Source organism: Paraphaeosphaeria sporulosa (assembly GCF_001642045.1).
Source record: "Paraphaeosphaeria sporulosa strain AP3s5-JAC2a unplaced genomic scaffold CC84scaffold_10, whole genome shotgun sequence".
NCBI classification, from domain to species: Eukaryota; Fungi; Ascomycota; class Dothideomycetes; order Pleosporales; family Didymosphaeriaceae; genus Paraphaeosphaeria; species Paraphaeosphaeria sporulosa.
This window is the reverse complement of record NW_017253369.1, coordinates 1,228,227-1,252,715: the sequence shown is the minus strand read 5'-3', so window position 1 is coordinate 1,252,715 and position 24,489 is coordinate 1,228,227. Positions and strand designations below refer to the sequence as shown.

The 24,489-nt window shown below is 54.2% G+C and overlaps 8 protein-coding genes across 8 annotated transcripts; 4 read left to right on the top strand and 4 right to left on the bottom strand.

Annotated features, from left to right (window-relative positions):
- The first annotated feature begins 197 nt into the window (after positions 1–197).
- On the top strand, positions 198–3,495 carry CC84DRAFT_221947 (uncharacterized protein). The gene is made up of 5 exons (XM_018185626.1): positions 198–1,023; positions 1,207–1,714; positions 1,772–1,878; positions 1,944–2,813; positions 2,958–3,495. Exons 1-5 carry the CDS (start codon positions 573–575, stop codon positions 3,377–3,379), a joined length of 2,358 nt encoding a protein of 785 aa, XP_018032161.1. The 5' UTR covers positions 198–572; the 3' UTR covers positions 3,380–3,495.
- Positions 3,496–3,629: 134 nt separating this feature from the next.
- On the bottom strand, positions 3,630–4,307 carry CC84DRAFT_1153902 (uncharacterized protein; the record flags this gene model as incomplete). Its single annotated transcript, XM_018176858.1, has 1 exon — positions 3,630–4,307. One exon carries the CDS (start codon positions 4,305–4,307, stop codon positions 3,630–3,632), a length of 678 nt encoding a protein of 225 aa, XP_018032160.1.
- Positions 4,308–5,228: 921 nt separating this feature from the next.
- CC84DRAFT_1167943 (peroxidase 40 precursor) lies at positions 5,229–6,478 on the bottom strand. Its single transcript, XM_018179291.1, has 2 exons — positions 5,945–6,478; positions 5,229–5,891 (listed from the first exon to the last, which is right to left on the bottom strand). The coding sequence occupies exons 1-2, from the start codon at positions 6,363–6,365 to the stop codon at positions 5,359–5,361; spliced, it is 954 nt and encodes a 317-aa protein (XP_018032159.1). The 5' UTR covers positions 6,366–6,478; the 3' UTR covers positions 5,229–5,358.
- A 1,522-nt stretch (positions 6,479–8,000) lies between these two features.
- CC84DRAFT_219195 (uncharacterized protein) lies at positions 8,001–13,644 on the bottom strand. The gene is made up of 2 exons (XM_018185624.1): positions 8,889–13,644; positions 8,001–8,836 (listed from the first exon to the last, which is right to left on the bottom strand). Exons 1-2 carry the CDS (start codon positions 13,389–13,391, stop codon positions 8,048–8,050), a joined length of 5,292 nt encoding a protein of 1,763 aa, XP_018032158.1. The 5' UTR covers positions 13,392–13,644; the 3' UTR covers positions 8,001–8,047.
- A 448-nt stretch (positions 13,645–14,092) lies between these two features.
- Positions 14,093–14,660, top strand: CC84DRAFT_1046480 (uncharacterized protein; the record flags this gene model as incomplete). Its single annotated transcript, XM_018173420.1, has 2 exons — positions 14,093–14,119; positions 14,256–14,660. Coding segments are annotated over 2 exons (432 nt in total), but the record flags the coding sequence as incomplete, so codon positions are not given.
- An 818-nt stretch (positions 14,661–15,478) lies between these two features.
- CC84DRAFT_1167941 (uncharacterized protein) lies at positions 15,479–16,470 on the top strand. Its single transcript, XM_018179290.1, has 2 exons — positions 15,479–16,106; positions 16,169–16,470. Exons 1-2 carry the CDS (start codon positions 15,541–15,543, stop codon positions 16,410–16,412), a joined length of 810 nt encoding a protein of 269 aa, XP_018032156.1. The 5' UTR covers positions 15,479–15,540; the 3' UTR covers positions 16,413–16,470.
- A 340-nt stretch (positions 16,471–16,810) lies between these two features.
- CC84DRAFT_1190009 (uncharacterized protein) lies at positions 16,811–18,232 on the bottom strand (the record flags this gene model as incomplete). Its single annotated transcript, XM_018181089.1, has 3 exons — positions 16,811–17,708; positions 17,834–18,009; positions 18,059–18,232. 3 exons carry the CDS (start codon positions 18,230–18,232, stop codon positions 16,811–16,813), a joined length of 1,248 nt encoding a protein of 415 aa, XP_018032155.1.
- Positions 18,233–22,108: 3,876 nt separating this feature from the next.
- On the top strand, positions 22,109–23,540 carry CC84DRAFT_218565 (uncharacterized protein). Its single transcript, XM_018185622.1, has 3 exons — positions 22,109–22,312; positions 22,367–22,838; positions 23,343–23,540. The coding sequence occupies exons 1-3, from the start codon at positions 22,256–22,258 to the stop codon at positions 23,354–23,356; spliced, it is 543 nt and encodes a 180-aa protein (XP_018032154.1). The 5' UTR covers positions 22,109–22,255; the 3' UTR covers positions 23,357–23,540.
- The last annotated feature ends 949 nt before the right edge of the window (positions 23,541–24,489 follow it).

Here is a 24,489-nt window from a genome sequence, read left to right as displayed (position 1 = left end):
AGTACTGAGACTTGCTTGGCTGGGTGAGGAGTGTAAACGAAGTGTAGCATGGTGGTCGTGGTTTTCGATTCTGGCTTGGTGCAGTGTGCGTGTTTGAGAGGGAGTTTGGTGTGTGTGGAGGTGCGAGGTTGGTGACCGTGTTGGTGTAGGGGTGTTATGTGCTGGTGTCTGGAACTGTGAGGGGAAAGATGGAAGGGTGCCTGTGCGATGGGATCCACTGGTCTCTGGCGACGGTGAAGTAGAAAAGAATCAGTGCTTGTGAGCGGGTAAGTAAATTCCGGTTCTTAGTCAGATCGAGCGTACATTTCGACTGCTCGCGGTGGGCTAGGATGTGTAAGTCGAATCACCCGTCGGGTTGTGGCAGGATAGGAAGGTCGAGTTGAGGATTGCTGATTGGGTAGGTACCCCGCTTCGTACGGGAAGCAGGCGTGTTTGGTGCCTCATCCTTGTGGGGGTTGTCTGTTGCTGCGCCGCACCGCCTCCATACTCGTACAGGTGCCTTTAGGTTCCGGTGTTGTCGTGGCTCATCATCTGTCCCTTCCCATTCCTGAGTACATCTGGGGGCTGTACAGATGTCCTATCAATTACGATCCAGAAAACGACCACATAGCGTGGATAGGGATGCTCTCGCAGGGAAACGGCACCCTACTCCGGATCTAGCGCTGGAAGAGCCTTTGCAGCCTTATGAGTACCAGCCGCTCGACCACAAGGCACAGGAAATCAGACTTCTGAGGTTACTGCCGGCTGGAAACCCGGACGAGGAGATTGAGATTCAGATATTTCATGCGCGGCTTATTGAACCAGAGAGAGCGCTAGATACGAGACTTGGATTTGAAGAGTTGGAGAAGACGTTGCCACCAGGGTGGGAGCTGCACACGACCTTGGAGAATGGTCGCTACATATTCCAGGAGGAAGACAGTTTGGAAACGCAATGGACCCATCCCAATCCGGAGATCGACCAGGGGTTATATCATTGCGCATCGGTTATGGATCCTTACTCTGATTTTAAGCCTGCGTATGAAGGTAAGTCCATAGGTTATCCTTATCCCCGGTGACGTCTACTAGAAGTCATTTCAAACGTTGGACAACTGTACGTTAGGAGACGCAGACCGAGGATAAGATTCCTGTCTACTATCACAGACCAGAGTCGAAGCAAAAGAGAATCTATATACACAGATCCCGGTGCAGGTTCACTGACAGACGCAGCACTCTCTTACTGTTGGGGAGAGAACCACATCACGGCGAAAGCGCGGGTTCTACCTATGAAGACAGGCAGAACAACAACACTTGAGCTACGGCCAAATCTAGCGCTTGCTTTGAAGCACTTACGCCAAGATACTAGCCCTCGTATACTCTGGATCGATGCAATCTGTATTGATCAAACGAACGTGTCCGAGCGTAATCATGAGGTGAAGAAAATGGATACAATTTACAAGCTCGCTCAAAGGGTAGTCGTTTGGCTGGGTCCAGCGAGTGAGTCGAGCACCAGAGGTTTAGAATTGCTTGCAGCTCTAGGGGAAAAGATTGTCATTACATCGGATTTGTATAATCTAGACGCACCGATAGCCAACAGAGAGAACTCTTCGAACTCATTCGTCGAGGATGTTCACAAACGGTTCGAAACTTTCGAGGCCGATCAGCAAGCCCCATACGACTCAGACCATCTCCAGGCTATACTGGATATTCTTTCTCGGCCGTGGTGGGGCAGATTATGGTATGTGAAAAGAACGTCGCTCCAACAGAACTACTAATTTATTGAGTACTATGCTAGTGAGTACTCCTATCTACATAAAGACATCCTCTGCAGCATCCAGGCTCAGATGGGATATGAATCAACTTCAAAACATTGGTTAGGCATTCGTTTGAAATTGACAAATTGTATCACAAAGAGCTATGTATCTTTCTTGTTGTGGTGCACGCAAGCTGACTGTTGTAAACTTCAGGGATTTGGCAGGAAATTTGTCTCGCCAACTCGCGGAGTATAGTGCAGAGCGGATCAAACTTCAAGTTGTGGGTGGATTTACGGAAGGCGATCCTGTTTTTGGCCAGCAAGTTGCCACAGGGACTCAAAACGACGGAATTTGTACATTTCTTGGACCGGGGCAACAATCTTGCCGTTTGCAGCGGTCCGCAAGATGATCTGTTGTATATTCTTCAACAGACGAGATTTGCAGAGCATGCTAATCTGCATGATCGCGTTTTCGCCCTCCTTGGCATGGCCGACCCCGAGAACGCAGCGTTGATAAATGCGGACTACAGTCGACCTGTGTACGAAGTATTCCGAGATGTTTGCTCTGCTCACTTACAGTTATATAGGGATTTCAATTTCTTGAGGTATTGCGAATTATCTACTCACGGACAAAATTCTGGCCATCCCTCATGGGTACCGAATTGGTCTGCGTGGCGTCCTGTTCATATTTTCGGTTCGCAGGATGCGTCCGGAAAATCGCAGGCCCTAATTGATGCTCTAAATGGTTCGCGCCTCAAAGTTGATGGTGTGTTGTGCGGAATTGTGGAAGAAGTGAGCCATGTGGCACCATTAGAAGGACACCTGCGCGAGACTACGCGGATTTGGGAACAATTGGTGGCAAAGAACGACCCGCAAAGAATAGAGCGATTTGTAGAGACCTTGTCATGCGATGAAACCAAGGAAGCCTGGCCCAATTATTTTCAATATCCAAGCTGCGAGCAGTACAAGGTGGCCTACTACAATAATGACGAGGAGCCGATCGTTTCTGATTCAGTCCGAGGTCGTTCTGTCTTCATATGCGACGATGAACGGATGGGGATATGCCCTGCAGGGGCTAAGGCAGGTATGTGTAAAAATTTCGTTAGTCAAACATTCGCTCTCCCCTTGACTATCCCTTCGATCAGTGCCGGATTCAGGCTGTCATTCACCACCTAATATATCATTCTCCATTAGCGCTGATGATCATGAGCTTACAATTTAAATACAGGTGACCTGCTCGTCGCCGTTCTCGGGTGTGAAAGCCCGGTTATACTTCGTAAATGTCCTTCGGATCACGAGCCAGCAACTTATGTGGTAGTAGGCGTTGCATTCGTCAGCAGTCTCAAGCACTCGGCAGCTTTGTTAGGATCTTTGCCTTACCCATTTCGAGCATCCACGGCAACGGACTGGGAAGGTTGTGTTATGCCAGAGTTCAAGGATCTGGACAATGGCACGATTACCTACGATGATCCGCGACTGGGCCCTCTGCCAAAGGGCTGGATATATGCCAAGGACTTCAACGAAGACCAGCTAGAGGCCAGGGTTTTTAAGAGCAGGGAAACTGGGAATGTAACTTATTTTGATCCTAGACTGACACCGGAAGAACTTCGCAAGAGGGGGACTAAAGTAGAAGAGTTCATTCTTGTATAGGTGTCTGCTCGGGGCTGGATTTCTTCTGTAGCATTTGGTCCTCTGTACATCATACGTAATGTCGTTTTGATATAGGAAACGCCAATGGAACGTCAGCAGATGTGCCGTGCATGAAATTTACGAGCTGTCATTCTCTCAGAGTAACGGGAATTGATCGTAGCTTAAGTACGCTCGCAGAAATACCCCCTGCCACAGGCTGGTTCTGCAATCGTGGAAACGCTGTGATATGACAAGGTTTACCGGTATTGTCTCAGAAATCTCGGAACTCCTTGGCACCGCTGACCATGTCCTCCCCCATCTTGCGGACCTCCTCCCCATGCTTCACCCACGCTGCACTCGCATCTGTCCACTCTTCCTCCCCAAACTTCTTCCTACACCACTCCAGCACCTTCCCCAACTCTGCGCGCACCCTCTCTGCAAGTTCATTCCCCCCTTCTGCCCCTTTCTTCTTTCTCCACCTCTCAACATCATCAATCAGGCGCTCCGCACCTGCCTTATCGCCGCCATACACAAACTCCACAAACCGCGCTCCACCCAACACCTTTCCCTTCATCGCCTGCACCGTGTCCAAGTCCAGCCGCTCCTCCCCCTTGTGCTTCGGGACCCACCCATCGCTCGCATCGACGGCGTCGCTAGCCCACGCGCGTGCATTCGGAATGTCGCCCTCGCTGCGATGCAGGATGGAGTGCAGAAGCATTCCTTCAATAGCGGGCGGGGCCTGCATGTGGCGGACGAGGAAGTGCGCGGAGGGTAGGTCGGCGTTGAGGAGGTGTAGAGCAGCTTCTATAGTGGGGTGGAGGAGGAGGGATGAGATGACAGGGGTGAGGGACGGGTGTGTGGGGTGTGGAGGTGGCTTCGTGAGGTGGACGGTTGGGAGGAGCGTGTCAAGGAGGGAGGAGAGTGTGTATTTGGGTTTGGTTTCGGCCATGGTGCGGGTCGTGTAGTGGTGTTTGTATAGCTTCCTTATTATTCCTGATGGGTTCTCTTCCCGTTTTTGTGTCGTGCAGATGTTGACAAACAAAGTTCGTAAGAAATGAAATGCTTTCGCTTGTTGTTGAGCCTGGTGGAAGCTCGACGACTTGACGGAGTCGCGCAGGAGCTTTCGTTCAACAGAAAGGAACATCAACTTGCCAGTTGATTTCGATTAAGCAATTAATATTGGTTTTGTGGAAGTTAGTCCGGCCTGTCGTCTTTGTAGACTTACGACGACAAGGCGAGAGTGGGACGATTACGTCATGGACTCGAAATCAATTGTATCCTAAGATTGAACGCATCAATGACTTCTGGAAACATGTTCTGGTATAATCAGTGAGCGCAGGACTGATCTGGTCAGTTACGGGCCACCTGTTTATGCAATCGTGCAACAGAGTCGTGTTCATCTGAAGTACAGCTCTCATGATACCGTTGAAAATCCGCCAGCTTCCCAGCTATTATTACGGGTTATGTATAGAGCGCCAATCGGTTCGAATCGTCTACTACTTTCTAGAGTTGTCTGCTGCGTCAGAAGGTGACATCGAAACTGTTTAATGCCATTTTCCAAATTGGACGATTCATCGAGGACATTGCTCCAGATGAATCCGTTCTTCTTGATCTTTTCGCTGCGGTGTACAGCACCTTGTAGTAAGCTGCCCTGCCTGCAAAAGTTCTCAGGATTGCACTGCGGATATTCAACAAACAGCTTCTCTACATTCGAGATGGCACGAAAATATGTAGACCATTCTCTACAACAGGCCGGCGCCAGGAAAAAACACAGTGCAAGACTGTTTCGAAAACAATCAGAAGTCCCACAGATTTATAGCGATGAGACATGCTTAGAACGGAGATAGTTGGAATTATGAATTCGTGGTTTGCACAATAACAAAAGTGACCTTGGAAACAGTCAACCCGAAACGCCATCCCCGTGAACCTCGTGGTATAACCCTTATTCGTACACACTTCTCTCCCAATAAACAATAAGCAAAATTTCCAATCTATCGTCGCTACCACCCCAACCGCTCAAAAACATTTGACCGCCTGACATCCCTCTTCCGACTGCCCCCCGGCAACGCAGACGTACAATCCACCAGCCCGTCCTTATCCACCCCCAACATACTCATCTTCGCCATGGCCGGCACAAACGCCGCACTCCACGCCCCCTGACTCGCCGCAAAGCCCCTCATTAGAATGCCCGTGACAGGATGATTCGCAAGACTCTTATCACTCGGAAGCGTGACGGGCGCCCTCCCGTTGATTGTCTCCGAGTAGTACTTGCTGTCCCACTGGCCTGGGGTGGAGTCCATGGTGAGATTGGCTTTGTCGGGGACGCTGATGCGGTTGCGGGCTGCGGTGTGGGCGCCGATGAGGGCGGCGAGGTCGATGGCGGAGAAACCGCGGGCGGCAAAGCGCTTGATGAGGTCGGAGGCGGCGGTGTTGCCCGAGGGGAGGAGGCCGGCGGGGGAGGCGTTTGAGGAGTCAGGACGGCCGACGAGGACGGGGACGGTGGGTCCGCCGGGGCAGGTCTTAATGGCGTGGGCTGGGAGGGTCAGTATATGCGGGGTTTAAGACCGAGTACAAGGATGTGCATACCGGCAGCGAATTGGATGAGGTCGGCGACGCCGACGTCTTTCTCTGTGGCTAGGTTTCCCAGGTTTCCGCAGAGACGGGCGAGACCGGTGTTCTCGATTCTCGAGCACTCACCGGCTAGGATGAGTGATCCGTCGCAGGCGCCGTTGAAGCAGTCATGGAAAGCAGATCTGATGGCTGCGCGAGCAGCGTCTGTGCATTGGCCATCTGCCAGGAATTGCGCCGTGAGCGTCTCAGAGATCTCGCTCCATACATCAGGGCACACGGTAGTGTCCTGTGTCTTGAAGCCTATGAATCCGCCCAGGAGTTTGGAAATGAGTCCACGTTTGGTATTTGACGCTCTTGCGGTAGCATCGGAGAATTGGAGGGCCTGAGCAGTGCTTGCCGCAGCCAGAACAGCAACGAGCGATGTTGAAATATACATTATAAAAAAAACAGGATAATCTGGTTGTGAAGCGAGAGACGGGACGACGTTCAGCCTGTGGAAAGAAAGAAAACGGTCAGTCGGAGAAAGCGAATGTCTGATTTGATAGCTGGAGAAAGCAGCAGTGCAATAGCAATGTTTAATACATCTTGAGAATTCTGCGAGAAAGGTGACAAGAATAGAAACAGCCTCAACAATCTATTGACTTTGTTGTGGAGGCGATATGCTGTTTTGTTTGAGATTGGAGCTAGTGACTGGGTTTGTGTTAACCCTGTCATGGTAAACCCAGGCAGATGGTGAGGTTGCAGTGGGGAGTCAGGTAAGCAGGTTCTGGGGGTTTCACTCATTAATCCCCTTCCGCAAGCATGCAAGCGTATGCCAGTCCATCGAGGTTCAATGTGGCTAGCTCTCAATCCTACAGGTAAAAGCGAAAGCCAACTCAAGTGCGACTTTTTGGTGGGGTTCAGGTCGATTCGCAGTCCAAACAACCTCTACCACGTAGCTTCCTGATGGAGCTGTCAGTTACTGCGAAGACTGCTGCACTTCCATCTCTATGATTTCCTTGACAGCATCTGTTCGTATTGCCAAAGATCACGGCAGGTATGCCACAAAGAGGGACGTGTGTTTGTTATGGTTTTGACTCGCGGGTACGTTTTGAAACAGGAGAGATCGTATTCCCCTTCCTCGACAACGAGACCGGTGGTCTCAAGATTCGCGTAGGTGAGGCTAATTCACTAGTGGCGATCGTGCGGCTGCACGTTTTCTAGCGACGGCAACTAGTCACATCTAGCGTTAGCTTTAGGGCTGGTATTCTATCGCGAGATCTCCGAATGCATTGCGTACGAGACTATGAGATTGGTGGAGTGGGAGTTACCAGTACCATAACCAGGACTCTTCGACGTTGGACCATTGAAGACAGAAAGTTTCCATGTTCGGAGGCATACCCGTTGTGCTTGAAAGGTTCAAACTCTCATCTTCAAGACCCACCCAAATCGATAGTGCACGCAGACTGCCCAAACAATCGAGTTGAAACAGCGCACCTCCCCATTCAGATCTGACCATGAACCCTATGCATGCCATACCTCTCCACCTGTCCCGCTCTGTCCAATGGAAACAACTCAATTAGATGAATCCCGTCCGCAAACCCAGACGCACAAATTCCACACCGGACATCTGGCGGAGAGCCGAACCGCAACCCCCAAAACCAGCTAGTTCCAAGTAAAAATAACGATCTGCTCAGGGTCCACCTACCCCGTGTCCACGCCTCGCGACCTGACGATCATCGAGCTTGGATCTGTGGCGGTGCTCAAAGCGTGTACTCGTGGATTGAAACGTACCAATAACGTCTACTAGGTGCCTATGCACCATGCTGGTAACAGAACCCTTACAACACCACGACATTCTGCCACTACCAACACAGCATCAAGACAGGAGAAAAGACACCATCAGTAAACATCCGACATCATGGTATTAACTATCGATATGCCACCCATCCACCATCCTGTCCAACGCCCCCAATGCTAGTATTACGTCGCAGCGCCGGCATCGCATCGCATCGCGCATATCCAAAACCACGTCCTCGTTCGTAGCGTAAAGTGCAACAAAACCTCGATACTGCGTTATGCTTCTATCCTCAAACAACAACAATCCCTTTCCTCTGCTTCATTCGAAGGCTCGGCCGCTCACTCCGGCGGCGGCGTCGGCAACTTCCTCTCTTCATCCGCGCGCTTCCCATCCGGACTCGGCGGACTCACAATTGTAATCGGCGTCTGGGGGCCCTCCTCGCTGCCGTCCCCACTAACCACGCTGCCCCTCCTGACCCCATCCTCCCCTTCTTCAGGTATAGTTGGGCTCATCAACCCGCCGCCATCTTCACTACGCGCGCTGCTCGCGGTAGATGCCTGCTGTCTCCGTCTCCGCCTCCTCTCACGCTCAGAATCCGCGTTCTCTCTTCTCCTCCGAATGACTAGCGAGCCGTCTTTAGCTACGGAGGAGCCAGTCAGACCCTCCAGCATCGCCGCCGCGCGGTCCGCGACATCCCCACCCGCAGCCGCGGTCGCGTCCGTAGGACTCCTCACACTCTCACCAACCACACTCTCTCCGCCGTCCGTACTCGGACTCAACATGCCCCTACCACTCCCACCCTCCTCTTCTTCCTGTGCTTCCTCCTCCATATTCACCCCAATCTCAGGCATTTTCTGCCCACTCGCAACCCTCACCTGGTGCCTGTCCTTTAAGCGCGCACGGCGCCTGCGATCCCTCTGATCTCTCGCTTCGGGCTTCGCATCGCGCAGTTTCTTGAGGAGGTCGTCCATGGCACCCGTGTTGGCAGGGGATTTTGGCGCGCCGTCGCCGGTGTCGTTGGCGAGGGAGGCGGAGGAGAGGGGGTTGGGGCCTGCGGCTTTGCGGCGGATGTTGGCTTCGTTGCGGCGGTGAAGTTCTTCGAGTTGGAGGTTCTTCTCCTTGGATTTCTGTATTTCGCGTTAGTGGCATAGGGGAAAGTGACAGGGAGGGGGAACGTGCCTTCCACTCTACGACGAAGTTGGCCAGCTTGGCGAAGAAGTCGCGTCTGGCGCTATCGTCGGTGGGGTCTTCGCCGTAGAAGGCCATGATGTCGTCGTACGACTTGGCCATGTCCTCCAAGAATACCTGCAGGTGCTCTGCCTTCTGTCGGGCCTCCTTCATGTGTCTCTGCACTATTATAGCGACTTTGTCTTCGGGGTGGAATTTGGTCGGGTCGGAGAGGTTGCCAGAGTCAAGCGACATCTGGATATTCTTGATGTTGTCGATGTATTTCTTCGCATCCGTCTGTAGCTGCTCGACGTTGATCTTCTGGGCTTTGACAACCCCGCTAATCTCTTCAGTGAAGTCTTCCCAGCCGGGGTACTGGTTGCGGACGATGCGCTCGACAAGATCGGCGAAAGTGGATTCGTTCTTATCGTCCTTCAGCATGCCTAATCGGCCTAGGGTGGAAAGCTTGAAGCCGGTTGCTTGTTTGTTTGCGTCGTTCATGAAGTTACCAATGTCAAGGATGAGACCCAGAATGCTGATCAAGCTGACGGAGCTACGCAGGCTGTCTGCCACTTTGGAGATTTCGAGCAGTTTACTGGAGATCTCTTCATACTCGATTTGGTAGGTGCGAGTCAGACTGAGAGCCCGCATCCTACTCTTCCAGTAGTGGTGCAGCTCGTATGCCGTGTACAGATAGATCTGATCCTCTCGCGTGAGATCCTCGGGATTCTGTTCACGTTTGCTTTCGCTAGCATTAGGTCCAGTCCAGTCCTTCGAGAACGGGGCCATGAGCTTCGCGACGTTATCTGGAACATCGCAGAGGTCGTTCTTCTGCAAGAACTCCATCACAACAGGGTCATCAAGGATCTTGGTGTCGCAGTGGATGATCATGCTCGTAAGCTCTTCAGCCGGGTACTGCGAGAACTTGGACATGCTGATCTGGAAGGTATGCATCAAGTCGCGGGAGATGATCTGCTTCTTCTCGTCCTTTTTGGCCGCCTTCTTGCCAATTGCCTTGATCTCCTTCGCCAGGAACAGCTTCTCGACCTCGTCCAGTACACCCTTGTTCTTGAGCTCCCGATACTTTTCCTCTTTCTCCTCTGAAGTCATACGTTCTGCCCAAACCGTTGAGCTCGGCGAATCGACCTTGTCCCAATGCAACGCCTTGAGCTTCTTCTTTGGTCGCGGCCCCGACAAGTGTACAGAAGCAGGACCAAAAGCAGGTGCCTTCGGGAAGCCAGGCCGTTTTGCACCTGGCATCGGAGGAGGCGGAGGTGGTGGCGGAGGCATGCTGCCATCGAGACCAGGCATAGGAGGCGGCGGAGGAATGCCAGGCGGGAAGCCAAGCGCACCGGGGGGTGGAGGCGGCGGCGGAGGCGGAGGTGGCGGCGGAGCACCGTTCATGCCAGGCATGGGCGGAGGCGGGGGTATATTGGCAGGGAATCCAAGCTGCCCAGGAGGTGGAGGCGGCGGTGGCGGTGGTGGGGGAGGTGCGCCAGCTTTGGGTGCCTCGCTTTGACCTTCAGCTCCAGCCATCTCTGCATCTGGTGTGGCACCTTGACTTTCGTCTGAGTCGCCGTATTGTTTGACTTTCGATGCGATCTCGTCCAGCAAGCCCTCGGGAGCGCGACCTGCATTGCTGAGCTTAGGCTTGTGCATCTGGATGAGTCGAGGCTTCTCAATGACGGCTTCTTCTTCGTCATCCTCAGCAAGGTCCGGCATGGCCTCATCCTCGTCAAGGTTGCCTCCAACAGGCTTTCTTCGTACGACACCGCTCTTCGCTCTTGATGTGCCGAGAGAGCTAGGATCAACACCGTCAAAGTCTCCATCGACCTGGCCCTCCATTCTTTCTCTGAGCTCTCTCAGCTTTTCGCTCGGCTGTACCTGACCTAGCACCTTGCCCTCAAGAGTAGCCTGCGTCTTCGCTCTTTGCAACTGAATCTCGAGGCGGTTCATCAGCCTCTCGCGATCCAAAATGCCTTGCATTTGCGCAGGATCGCCAGCACCCAGGCCTTCCTTTCCTTTGTTCTTGGCGGCTGAAGCTGCAACGTCTTGAGCATCCCTAAGCATCAAGTACAGCTCACGTGTCTCGAGCTCGTTCCGTTGGAGTTCCTGGGCTCTTATCCTCGAAATCTCCGCTAGTTCGGCTTTCATCTGCTCAATCTGCCTGCTTCGCACGGCGATGATGTTCTCTTGTTCCGCGAGCTGTTTCTGTAGCTTGTGCACCAAGCCATCAGCACCCAATTCGAGCTGGGCTTTTGCCTCGTCGCGCTCGGCGATCGCAGAATCTGCAATCTGTCGAGCTTCAATCGCCTCGTCTCGTACTTGTCGCGCTTCCGAGTCGGTATACAGCTTGTCGAGCAAAGACTGCACGGTGAAGTTCAGACTCTGCTTCAGGTCCATATCCGGCAGACGGCGGTCCATAGCAACGTAGCTGAGCATCGAATCCACGAGCTGAAACATCTTCAATCGGTCTTCGCCGTTGGTGTCTCGAATGATCATCAAATGCTGCATCGCCGAAACAAAGTAGTCCTGCTCTCGAGTGTTGATGATCTTGCTGTTGATCGCATCCGCGATTTGGATCGGGTCGTTGAGGTCCTTGCCTTCGCCCTCCACATCGTCGGCCATTGAGTTGTTCTCCGTTTCCAGATACTCTTCATAATCGACAGCTTCATTCGTCATGTACCGCTCAATCTGCTTGTCAATAACATCGTACTGAAAGCCCTCCATCTTCTTGAAAATGCGCTTGATGCCGCATCCGGTGAACTGTGCTCGGATATGCATCCTGAGCTGCAAGTCTCGATCTGGGCCATCTACAATCATGTTGATGAGGAACAGTGTAGCGATTGCGTATTCCATTAGCAGATTCTCCACACCAATACCTCCGCTGCGGACCTCTTCAGAAGCGCCGACCAATGAGCCCATCTTTCCGCGCCCATCGACTGTGACTTCCACGATACGCATCCATGCGTCGAACCGTCCATTCTCGCCATATTGTGTCTTGAGAGCATCGAGCGCCTGGAGAACCTTCTCGTGACCAGCACCGCCGCCGAAGTGGCAGAGAAAGGTCAGGACGTCTGACACTACTTTTCGCGTGTTCAAGCGCGAAGAGATGAGGGACGAGGCCAACGCTTGGATGATGGATGGGTACTGCAGCGCATTGTCGGCGCCGTACTTGTTGTTCATCAGCGCCTTCAAACACTTGATGATCTCGTACTCGCGCTCCGTATCGTTTTCCGCCTTTTGCAGGACCGAATTGGGTGGTGGTGCTGGCCCCTGTCCTTTCCTGCGATTGATCTTGGCCAGCACATTGGTGAGCGCAATCTGACCCTGCGCCTCAATAAATCCTCGCACCCAGGCAATTGGCTGCGTTCGGAGGCTAATTTCCAAGCTCGACATCTGCTTCAACGTGATGGAGTTGTCCATGACCTTCTTGACGTACCACTCGGGTGAGCCCTCCTCTTCAGCCCTCGCCAACACGTCTGGATTTGCGCCTCCCACATACGTCTGCCGCTGTGTCTGTCTCTTTCTTTCTTCGTGCTTGAACTCGGCCAGCTTGTCCTGGTGCACCAATGTCCACTTCTTGTCAATCTTGTAGGCCTCCATCTGCCGCCGCGCTTGCTCTGGCAAGCTCTTCCACCCTCTCCTTTCCATGAGTTTCACAAATTCCTGCTCCACGACATGGTCTGGCGGTCTTTGTATCGCGAAGCCATTCTGCCCCTGCTGCCCAAACGACGACGTGGAAGAGAAAGCAGAGGGTTGGTTCGAGTGTAGCAAGTAGCGGTGCGAATCGCGGGGCGTGGAAGCAGCCATGGGGAGGAGGCTGCCGGTGTCGAGGCCGATGGAAGAAAAAGTGGACTGAGACTGGGTCTGCTGCGGGTAGTAGACATTGGAGGTGCGGTTTCTGGAGTCATTAGAGTAGACGCTCGCCTGGTCCGACGACGCGCGCGTGTTGTTGGCGGAGTCGGTGTACGAATTGTAGGTGTTGCCATTGCTGCCTCGGCCTGCCGAGCCCCACTGCTGGATGGACACGCCTCTGTCGCCGGGCTGGGACGAGGCCATGGCGGTGCCGGTGCCGTGGGGAGGCGGGCGCGGCGGCGCGGCGCTCGCGTACCCGTTCTGGGGCATCTTGGAGGCGTCGAAGACGGGGTACTGGTGGAAGTCGGCGCCGCCCTTGTCGAGGTGGTGCGGCTGGGGCGCCGCGTACGAGTCGACCAGGCGCGGGGCGTTGGAGTTCTGCTCAAACGAGGGCACGGGGATGCTCGAGTACACGCCGGCTTGCATGGCCAGGCCCTGCTCCGGGCCGAGGGACAGCGGGCGGTCGACGGAGGCTACGGAGCTCGAGTGGCGGTGGGAGTGTCGCGACGACTGCGAGCCGTGGGCGCTGCCTGGGGGGCTCTGTGTCGACAGATGGGTTTCATTGCCGGGCTTGTCCTTGTCCTTGTGGTGGCGGCGGCCGAAGAACTTGCCCGCGGAGCTCTGCCTCCCCTTGTCCTGCGACGTGCCGGAGAACATCGTCTATGCGTCGCGGCGCCGTTATGCGATGCGGCGGCGGCGGCTCGACGTCGTGTGCGGTTCCCGCGGGGGCGCTGGCGTGGAGGCGTCGACAGCCAGTGCTGGCGGCCCAGGGCGCCTGAAACGTCGTGTGCGGGGCGGGGCAGTTCGCTGCGTCTGCGGTGCTGGCGTGGTGTCGTGTCGCCGTGGGCTGCGGTGCGGGTCGCTGATGCGGTCGGGAGCCTCGAGCCTCTAGTGGCCGCGGGAGCCAACTACGCGCATTAAGGGGCTCTGCTGAGCTTCCAAGCACCCTCGCGACAGCCTCGGGGTCGGATGCAGGTACCGCAGCGCTCTCGCAGCTGAGGAGCGCAAGTCTCGTGCAGTCGCGGTCCCAAGAACCCGCATTGGGCGGTGGAACGCCACTCCACGCGCCCCTGAGGCGTGCTTGGATCGCTGCGCGGCGCCGCTCCGGCCTGCGCTCCGGCCTCCTGCGCCGCCTGCACCCCCATCGCAAGTCTGTTTGGACTTCACCTCGTTGACGTCGAAGCCTGGAGAAGCCGCACGACAGCCGGCAGTCGAGCACAGCTGCAGCTGCCCTCCCCGCGCCCGCAGCGTGCCCACACACACACCGTTTTCCTTGTCGCCGCGTACAGCCCCAGCGCCCCGCCCACGGCTGCCCGCCTACCCAACGCGCGGTGCTCGTCAGCCGGCGACCATCCACCATGGCCGGCTTCGCGCACTTGGTCAAGGTGAGTGCCTGCCAGCTGCGACAGACGGCTGGAGTCGGGTGCCCCGTTGCGCCTGCTACGTCCCAGTCCAGCTCCAGCTAGCCACTCCACCCCAGCTACGCAGCATAGCTGAAGCCCGCTGACGCCGCACCCACAGAGCCTCCTCGTGCCGCTCGTGCTCGCCGCCATCCTCTACGTCGCCCTCGCCTACGCCATCATCCCCTTCGTGCGCCGCCACCGCACCCGCTACAGCCAGTACCTCCCCATGCCCGCCGGCGTCGCCCAGAGCACCGCGTCCTGGCGCACCAAGATCTCCGATGCCCTGACCAACCTCTTTGTGCCCTCGAGCTGGCTGCGAGGGAGGCGGGTAATTGTAGACGGGAGCGGCGGCGAGCATGCCGAGGAGGACCTTTTTGACGACGAGGAGGGCGAGGGCATGGTGGGGTTTGACCCTGTCGACGAGCGTAGGAGGGAAGCGCTCGAGCAGAGACGCAGCATGATGGAAGATGACCGGCGGCTGAGCCGGGAGCTCGAGCAAGGATTCAAGGACGATAGCGACGACGAGCACGAAGATGAGCGGCGGAGATCGTTGTCGCGGACACGCGTTTCCAGTGGATATTGATCATTGAGTGTTATAGACTTTTTTGCATGTACGTCTTGCATACACATCATATACCCCTCTTTTGGCGACGTGCCATCAAGGCCCTTTCCAATCTCTGGCTTGATTTGTCCATAGTATACTTAGTCATGCTAAGATCCCATTTCGCTTTTCCGGGCCCATCCAACATCATCGCTTGACTAACATTGGTGCTCCGCGTTGTACTTCCCACCACTATTCCCAATAATAGAGACGATGACCAGCATCAGTTTGAATTCTAGAATTCAGCAACCAAAGTGAAAGATACTCAAAGGAGATGAAGATGTGGGGCCGGGTCCATGGCGATTCAAAACGAGACATCTCACCACGAAATCACCAAAAGAATCTTCGTCCTACTGTGACGATGAGACTGGTGGTGCTATCCACACAGCCAAGGCTGGAACTGTCTTCAGCCCATGTGGGGGCGGAGAACATGGATGCAGCCTGATGACCCGAACTCTTGCGCAGCCTTCCCTCGCTGCAGCACAAGCAGCGACCCAGAGCTTCCTGTACTTGGTCGCCGTATACTCAGCGTAGCGATCCCTACCTCTCTTGAACCATAATGTCTTCCAGCAACGCCGAGGAAGGCAAGCTGTCTGATGCCAGCGGCAAGTTAAACCCCATGGTGGCCTGCCGATGGAATATAGAAGAGGTGAGCTTCTACCTGTCAGATGTCCAGGCAGAAGACTGACGTCTGGAGATAATGCAATACGGCCTGGAGACATACTGCGCTCCGAACGAACATGGGATTACCGGACAGGAGACCATCGATTGCATACACCACTCGTTTCCGATAGTCCAGCGCATGCTAAGCCAGAACCTCGTCTTCGACGAGCGCGACCCCGCGACGCGGGGCCTGGGCTACATCTCGTGCTCCCTCGGCGGCGTCCCGCTGCCCGCGTACACCGTGTACGACTACTTTGGCTGGCTCCTCTCCGTGGCCGCGCGCCCTCGCCCAGACGCCACAAGCAGAAACTACTACCTCCCGCTCCTCTCCTGCTTCGCGAACTGGTGTCTCGAGATCGCCGCCCACGCGACGCAGCAGAGCCACGCGCCGGCCATGGTCTCCATTGCCGTGTACGAGGAGCACACAGTGCCGGCCCATGGCGCGACGCTGCCGTGGCGGCGCGGCCTAGTCAAAGAAACACACGCCTTTCTCGGTGCGACCATCCCCGATGCGCGCGCCTTCCAGCGCGACTCCAACCGCGCTACGGTGGTGAACCACGGACGCCAGCTCTGGATGGAGGAGTGCGGTTTGGCTCCCAAGGACGAGGGCCAACGGCGTGGTGCCGCTTTCTTGGACCCCTTCCAGGAGCCCGAAAAGGGATTTGGGCGCTGCGCCGAAACGTTCTTCTGGATATTTGCGAGAGAGTGAGTTATAGCTTCCATCTTCCACCATAGGTGCGTTCCTGGACAAGCATTAACGACGCCAGGCGGAGCCTTGCGCAGCGCTGGATCCACGAACTCAAGGGCGTGGCGTTGGTCGTGCGATCGCAAGGTGAGCCCACGATTCCGATTCGTGGGTATGACGAGCAGGCTGTTGTGAAGGCGCTGGCGAATCCGTGCAATGCGTCGTGTAGGTACCTGGCGGAGCAGATTGATCCCGGAATGTTGTGGGGGAGAGATGCGTGGAGGTTAAGTTTCGATAAGGCGCACGTTTGCAAAGGGCTTTGGTAACTATCGGTCATATTTTCTTTGTGCGATGGCTGTGACTCTCGAGAAATAGGGACAAGTTCTCGATGTAACGTGTTTCGCACCGACATTGTGATATATGCGAGAGAAAATTGTCGAGAGTGGGAAAGAACGACGCGTGCGCAGTAGTCGTGTGAAACTCGGAAGGCATATGTTTGTGACCACATAAACCCTGCTATGTTGTCAGCATCTACCAGGGCAGAGCCTGGAAATACGTTGTCCAGATCACAGCTATGCAAACATGAAAGACGGAAACTTCTTTGGAGTTCAAAGTTATGCATTTATCATGGTCATGGTAAAACACCTAGAAATTTCCCATCAATCCGACTCCATTCGAACAACTAGGAAATACACGTGGGAATCATGCAACAATCAAACACCGCCTATTTCTTCGCAGGCTCGCGCTGGCCGTAAGCCTTCGTCGCGTAGTCGCCATTGTGGACAATGAGATCTTGCGGCCGGTAGTCGAAGCGCCCGCTGAAGTACGAGTCGAGGATAGCCTTGGTGCCGTCGGCGTAACGCTTCTGTGCGTCGATCGAGGTACCAGACATGTGGGGAACCATGGCGTTGCCTCCGCCCCAGGGGTTCTGGGCATAGCGGAGCGGGTGGTCCTTGGGCGCAGGCTGGGGGAACCAGACGTCACCTCCGTAACCGCGGAGGTGGCCGGACTTGAGGGCCTCGGCGACATCCTCCTTGACGACGATGGCGCCGCGGGCGGTGTTGACGAGCCACGAGCCCTTCTTCATCTTGGAGATGAGGTCCTTGTTGAAGAGGCCGCGCGTCTTCTCGTGCAGAGGGCAGTTGATGGTGACAACATCGCACTGCGCGAGCATCTCCTCGAGCGTGTCAACGCGGCGGCAGCCAATCTCCTTCTCCACCTCGGGAGCGAGCGGCTGGTAGTCGAAGTAGAGGAGCTCCTTGCAGTCGAAGGGCTTGAGACGGCGGAGCACACGCTCACCGATACGGCCGACAGCGACGGTACCGACGACCTTGTTCTCGAGGTCGTACTCGTTCTTGGCGACGGCAGCGACGTCCCACTCGCCGGCAGCGATCTGCTCATGGGCGGGGACGAAGTTGCGGACGAGGGTGAGGATGGTCATAACAACGTGCTCGGCGACGGACACGACGTTGGAGCCGGTGACCTCGGCGACAGTGATACCGCCATTGGTCTTGTTGGCGGCGTTGAGGTCGACGTGGTCGGAACCGATACCAGCAGTGACGGCGAGCTTGAGCTTCTTCGCCTTGGCGAGGCGCTCAGCAGTGAGGTAACCGGGGTGGAAGCTGCGGATCCGGTGTGTTAGCATATGTACAATTTCCAAATTTGTCACAGATGCGGGGAGATAGTGGGGCGGGCGCGATCGGATACGCGTATGCGGGGTAAGCTGCCAAAAGGAGCATTGACTTACGGGGTGGTAATGATGACCTCCGCGTCGACGAGCTCCTGGTCGAACTTGGAGTTCTCGCCCTCCTTGTCTGAGGTGGTGACAAGAGTGTGTCCCTGGTCCTCGATCCACTTGCGGATACCGAGCTCGTTCTCGGTCGTTCCTAGGAGCTGGGGCTCCTGCTCGGCGTGGATACCGCCCTACTGTTGTCAGCTTTGAGCGGCCTCAATGGGGATGGGGTTGGCTTACATCGTACAGTACGAGAAGTACTTTACCCTGTTGTGTGGAAGTTGCTGTTAGCGTTCGGATCGCATTTGGCTGGCGAGCGAAGGAGGCTCCTGGAGCGAGGCGAGGACCGGCTCGTGCGGAGAGCAGGGAGGAGGCAGGACGGGCAACCCGTGAAAATGAGCGGAGAAATACCATTTTGTGTGATGTGAGAGCTTGGAAGCTGAGAGAGGTATTCGAAGGTGTTTATATATCAAGAGACACGGTAATCCTGACGCAACCCGGATTAGTGGAAACTCTAGGATGTGCTGCCGGGGTTGTAGGGTACCTCTTGCAGTAGTTCGTGACGTATTTGTAAAAGTGCGTCCTGGGGGTAAGGGGGTTTATGCACAAAGGAGTTGGTGTGGGATGTAGGACAGTGGACATACGGATGAGAGGGGTTTATATAGCCTACTCAGGACAGCTTCCGCCTGCACATTTGGGCCCAAGCCCAATCTTTGGTCATTGAATGTGTTACGGTTAGCTTCCCCACTCCAGCTTGCAGAGCGTTTTCGCAGACGAGTGGCCCACCAGGGCTGCGGGAGTTGCGGTCGTCTTGGGAATGCCTCTGATCGCAGATGGTGCGGGGTCGCACCCAATCGTACTACGCGTCCAGCGGGACGCGCTTGACGAGCTGCCCACCCTGAATACCCGCTTAATTCGAAGCTTGACCATGCAATTGCATCGATAGTGTCAGTACCTGAGTGGTACGCGCGAGGAGCTCATCGGCGCCTAGTTGTGACGCCGACACCGCATCCCTGTAACTCTGCGAGCTCTCGCAGCATTGAGGGGTAGCTTTCCAAGCTAGATTCCGAGGACCAGCTCTGCGCAGAACGACATCTGCCACGGGTGTTGCGTCTGCACATCGTGATACTGAGGTCCTGACATCCGGTGTTGCTGCTCATTCTCGAAACGGTGCTGGCGATTTGCCGGCATTGACCGGGACAGCTGCCCCCATTGAGAAAGACAGCGCGATGATGCGGCGTAACATCATCAGTAACAGCAGCGCACGGCAAGATGGCTGGCCTAGAACGGCCAGAAGGCGGGATTTGGCAGGAGGAATACGCGGGCGTTGTTCGCAGCGGAGCGCGGGCGGCCCAGCTTCGCCAGAGCGATGTATCTCCATGCTTGCGCCGTTGAAACTCGGTCGTGACGCGGACTTGACGCGGGGTGGCCGCGGGAAGTCTGGACGACGCTCGGCGGTACCGCGGCGTGCTCGGTGATGGGCTGGGGTAGAGTCGGTTGAGACGGCCATGTCTCGGTGTACCGCTTGGATCGCGCCGAGATGTCTTGCACTCCACTCCATCGCTGGATCTATTGACACGTTGGGGCTACGAAAGAGGGGCAAGCGACGGCTGCGCTGCCGATCAAAGCTAATCACGGCCCCAGGATACGGTAAATAGGACACGAATACCGCAATCTTCGAACGCTGTTAAATTCAGGACGGGCGTGTGCTGTCCGCACTCGCAGCTGCTAGAATCCAGCACCGCCGCAAGGCAAATAGTTGACGATATCGCGAAGTATTGCCTTTTCCGGTCATTGTTTGTGCAAGCAAAGATCTCTACTAGTCCCTCGAGAGAGCCCCGATTTCTTTTCCTTTTTGTTCCCTTCGTCTCCGTCCCACCTCCATTGTAATAACACATCTCGATAATCGTCACTCACCATTGCGCTCCATTTCATATGCCCATTGAATTCATCTCCAAGCGGAGGTACACGTAAACTTCGTGCGATTTCATTTCCCATATTTGATGCGTCATTGCAACCGGGATACGGGCGAACGCCAAACTGGACTATGCACCAACTGCTAAACCAGAATTCCTGTCAATCCGCTTTTCTTCGCTGTCAGCAATTTTTGTCTCTATTGCAATCCAACTACTGTCGTCATTTTGCATTTCCCGGGTGTTTTCGCACTTTAGCAGCCCACCGCTCGATCTCTCAAATTGCAGAACCGTCGTTTCTTCAACGATCGCAGTAACGCGCACATAATCATGGTCGTTATCAAGATTACCCTTATTATGCATCTTGTCGAGCGTCAGTGTCTATTACTTCACGTCCCTTGAGGGAACGTGTTTGTATCGACCCCATGGATGGGAACAAGTTGTCAATCTGAGTTTTTCTACTTTATTCACTCTGAAACCATCTTTTTAAAGCGGGTTTGATAAGATTTCTACGCATGGATCACTTGCAATACTTTCACCTCACCTCCCTGCGCAAATGAGAACGAGATCATTTCCCCCCCAAAGTCCATTTTCGAGTGTCCAACCACAAGGCGAACACTGTAATCAAACAGCCATTGTAGGTACACACAGTCAAATAACAGCAGTCGTCGAACTCGAAGCGGTTACCCGAGGCCCTGGAGCTGACCAAGCTCAGCCATAGACCGCAGCATCTGGCCAAGAATTTCCTCCAGCCTTCCCAGCAATACTACATAAGGCTCGATCAGTGTGTATCCAAACACAAACGGCGACATCGGATCAAAAGCTTCCTCCAATCTTTTAAAAGAATAAATGTATTTTCGTTCAGCTTCTACAACGGATCCCACAGAAACCCTTCGGCGCTCAGTTCCCAAGATCTCGAAATGCTGTGGCCAGCGCGGCGACGACTCCCGTGGCATTGACTCCAGTAGTCTCTGCCGCATCCACCTCTTACAAAAACTTGATCGTCCTGCCGACCATCCGTCGTGCCAAAATCGAATCGAGCGCCACGCTCCATGGTCCGTCGAATGCGGTCAGCAGCTCGACACACAGCAAGAAGATTGCGATGAAATTCAATCGAGCGACAGGATTGTTGCCGTTGAATTCTTGGTCGGCAGTGTATCGCAGCTGTTTCAGATGGTCATCGATACTCAAATCCGCCACTTTCAGTACCCAGCTGGATTGGCACTCGCCCTGCGAAGCTTCTTCTGAAGGTCGCTTCTGGGCCTCCAGGCATCACGAAACGGAAATGGGTACTGGTGTACTATCGAGGGACTGCCTCGTTGGCCAACATCCGAAGTCAACATGCCGTCGAAAGTTGAAGGATGCGCGTTAACGTATTTCATGAATCTGTCGCAGAAGTTCTATGTTGGTAGGATCTTCTCTGGAAATACTTCAGTCTGAAGTATCTGCGCAAATGTTTCGAAGATTGCAATTTGCCTAATCCCCAGAACTTCCATGCCTCCTTCCTTGTGCAATTCGGGCATTATGGACCTGGCTAGAGGATACTGGTCTAACCTTTTATGGAAGCGCAGGTATCGATTGCCAAGGCGTGCGCCCCTACCGCAACCCAGGCTGCCTCTGCGAGGGCGCGGAGGCTTGTCACGGCCGGCTTGAACAGATCCATACTCTCAAAGAGCAGACAAGCAATCTTCATAGCCCTTTCGAGATAACTTGGTCCTCTTGGAATGAGTTCGTCGCCTTCGAAAGCTACATCCAGACCATCTGCCAGTGCATCGAAAGCGTTCATATTGGAGGTATTCGGGACTGTTAAGCTGATGTCAAACGGCTTGGTGGCGTTGCGATTGTCTCCAGGCGATCTTTCATGCCGGCTAGTTCTGCTGCGAAGTTCCGGTGGCCGATAGAAGATTCGGACAGATCGGATCCCTCAACTTCAGTGTAGCACGCTGCGACTTTCTCGTCGCGCTATATCGTGTCCTGAGAGCAGACCGAATGTCGTGCGGTGGGCAAGCTTTCCGCTCCACGATGTCTACCACCCCATTTTTGGAGGACTCCAGATCGACCAGGGTTTTGGCATCTGTTTTGGACATTTTGATCTGAGCCTTGGCCGTCGAACAGACCCACGACATGACTATCAAGGCACTGCGTTAGCACACTTCCCAAGGCGAGAAAAGAACCAGACGATGTGCAGAAGCGCTCAGCCGTTCCGAAGAGATGGGTGGCCTGCGGCATCGAATCGTGACAGGGCAAGACTTACATGTCCGCTGGGTGTGCTTGTTCTCATCGCATCAGTCTCGTACCCTGAAATGCTTGTTGATAGCGCGCAGAATGTGATCCAATTCACATTGGCCTTGGACGGCTTCGGCGAGATATGACGTCACCGCTCAGGATGACCGACCTTCACTTACGACACTCATGGAAGTATTCATCAGCTTCCACGAGCAGACGTCAACCATCGCTCTGAGAAACGCACGTAAGATTCTTGAACTTGGGAGTAGAGAGCGGTTTGAATATTGCCCGAAAGTCCATGACTACTGAACCTCCATTCACACTTTTTGTGCTCGATGAGAATATCGACACTAAGGTGAGTGCAGTTCTCTTAAAAACGTCCATTGTACACCCGACCAACGACCACTAGTATCTGGACAGAAGTCTCAAGCTCACCCATGACTGGGATACGAATGCAAGATGGGACTTGTGGGTTGCGACCGACTCACACGAAGATATGCCCAAGGCGCCAGGCGAAAGGCAGCCTCTACCACAGGCCACAAAGCCACCACTAAAAGGCTTGTTTAGGTCACCCTGGATTGGCAATATTGTAGAAGAATGTGCCAAATGGCTACAAAACGCTCCAGATGAGAGCGCGGTACAGAAAGAATATTTCATTAGGACGGATACATCGACTCTGCCTGATGAATTCCTCCGGCACTTACCAGGTTCCATATTGTTCATATCCTTTGTATACCTCGCAAAGCAACAAAAACTTAATAAAACCAGAAGCTATCGTTCGAACGACCCTAGAGTTCGGACCAGAAGATCTCAGCAACACGCCTCCGGTCATAAGACTGTAGGGTCGCTTTCTGCCGCAGGTCCATCTAGCAGTCGTATAGGTGTGCAGCCGCCTGTGTACTGTTTTTCGAGGCTAATTTGCGGAGGTCACGCTGTTTATGCCACATACATTCCGAGAGATATTTTCGATCCATTCTCGTGCGGTCATTATACAACAAAGTAATGATCTTACAGACATGCACGCAGTTGCGATACGGAAAGATTTCTGCATTCGACTCGAGAGCCGATTTTGACTTATGCTCTATCCGTCTCTGTTAGATTTATTTCACTCTCCAATTTTCAACTCGTCGTCAACAGCATGGACCATCAAGCTTCTGCCACAGTGATGATGGATCTTTGACATCTTCGGACTTTAGTGCCTCGTCTCCACGTCTGCAACGCATATCAGCACCCTCGGACGTGAACGCTGCTTCTCACTGTTTCTCACCACCTGATACGCCTGCCGACATCAATTTTGATGCCCCCGACACATGCTCTTTCATTCGTGTTTTCTGACCAAGTATTAGCGTTAGCATCATGTCTGATACATCGCTAACGCAGGACAGCGATACCTTCGTGATTACACTGAGCTACAACGTGGACGATATCCTTAACCCGTCCGGAAATGGAAAGCCTGGCATCCACTTGCTCTGCTCATCGGCTTGCCTTAGCCAAGCCTCTCTAGTTTTAAGGGCTATTTCGCGCTAGACTATTTCGCTGAAGGCCAGAATCTATCGTCTATCTCACCTCACATAATTCCGCTGCTCGATAGTGATATCGAGGCTGTACACCGACTGTTCAAGGTCCTGCACTTCGATATGAATATCTCAGAGTATCTCAGTTTGCCTCAGTTTGCACCGAGCCAGTCGAGTCGCAAGATGTATATCAAAACGACCATTCACCGACTTCGCTATCGTCTGTGACGAATACGACTGTCGAAAGGGCGCTATGCCATGGATCATGGCTTATTATCTAAGAGCTCTTGCTCGCTGCCACCCAGCATGCAGGATCCCCGGCGGGCATGTCGCCCCCAACACACCGGCCTCGAGCAGCTTTCTTCGTGACGTATGTCCTGCAACTTCCCAAGAATGCAAGGAGGTCACTCGACGACTCATCGTGGAACACAAGGGCCCATTCGACGTTCTCTCTGCTATGCACGGAACAGACCTAATTCCACGTACACTCCCCGATCGTATTGTATCACAATGCAGCATACACGGCCGTAAATCTCCCCCAGCCTTCACTGGTTTCAAATTATACGATACATGCTGGTACCTGTCACAGAACAGCAACTGTCGCAACAACCTTGCTACGCAACCTCGCCGCGTGGAATCTGCTAGCCCTACAATTCGCGTCTATCAATGGAATTCACAGTCGCTTAACCTATTTTGCGACTCTACCAAATGAGCAAGACGAGGGAAGCGTGTGTTCGGCTATTTACCCCGGCTGTTATTGCTAAGAGGTAATAAGCCTGCGATTCCGGGCCGTACGGAATGTGACGCACATAGTCTTTCGTTGCGAGGGTATGTGCTTATATTGTGCTCGTCTAGAGGAGCTGGAAGGCGAGGACACTCGTTGCGCGAACCATTCCACACGCACATCGAGCTCGTAGCCGCGTCGCTGTGTGGTAGCAGATCGGAGGTGAAGTTGCCCAGTCGATTTTGGAAAGTGATGAGGCCAAAAGGGGTCATTTTTTCAGTCGTATCGTGGAAA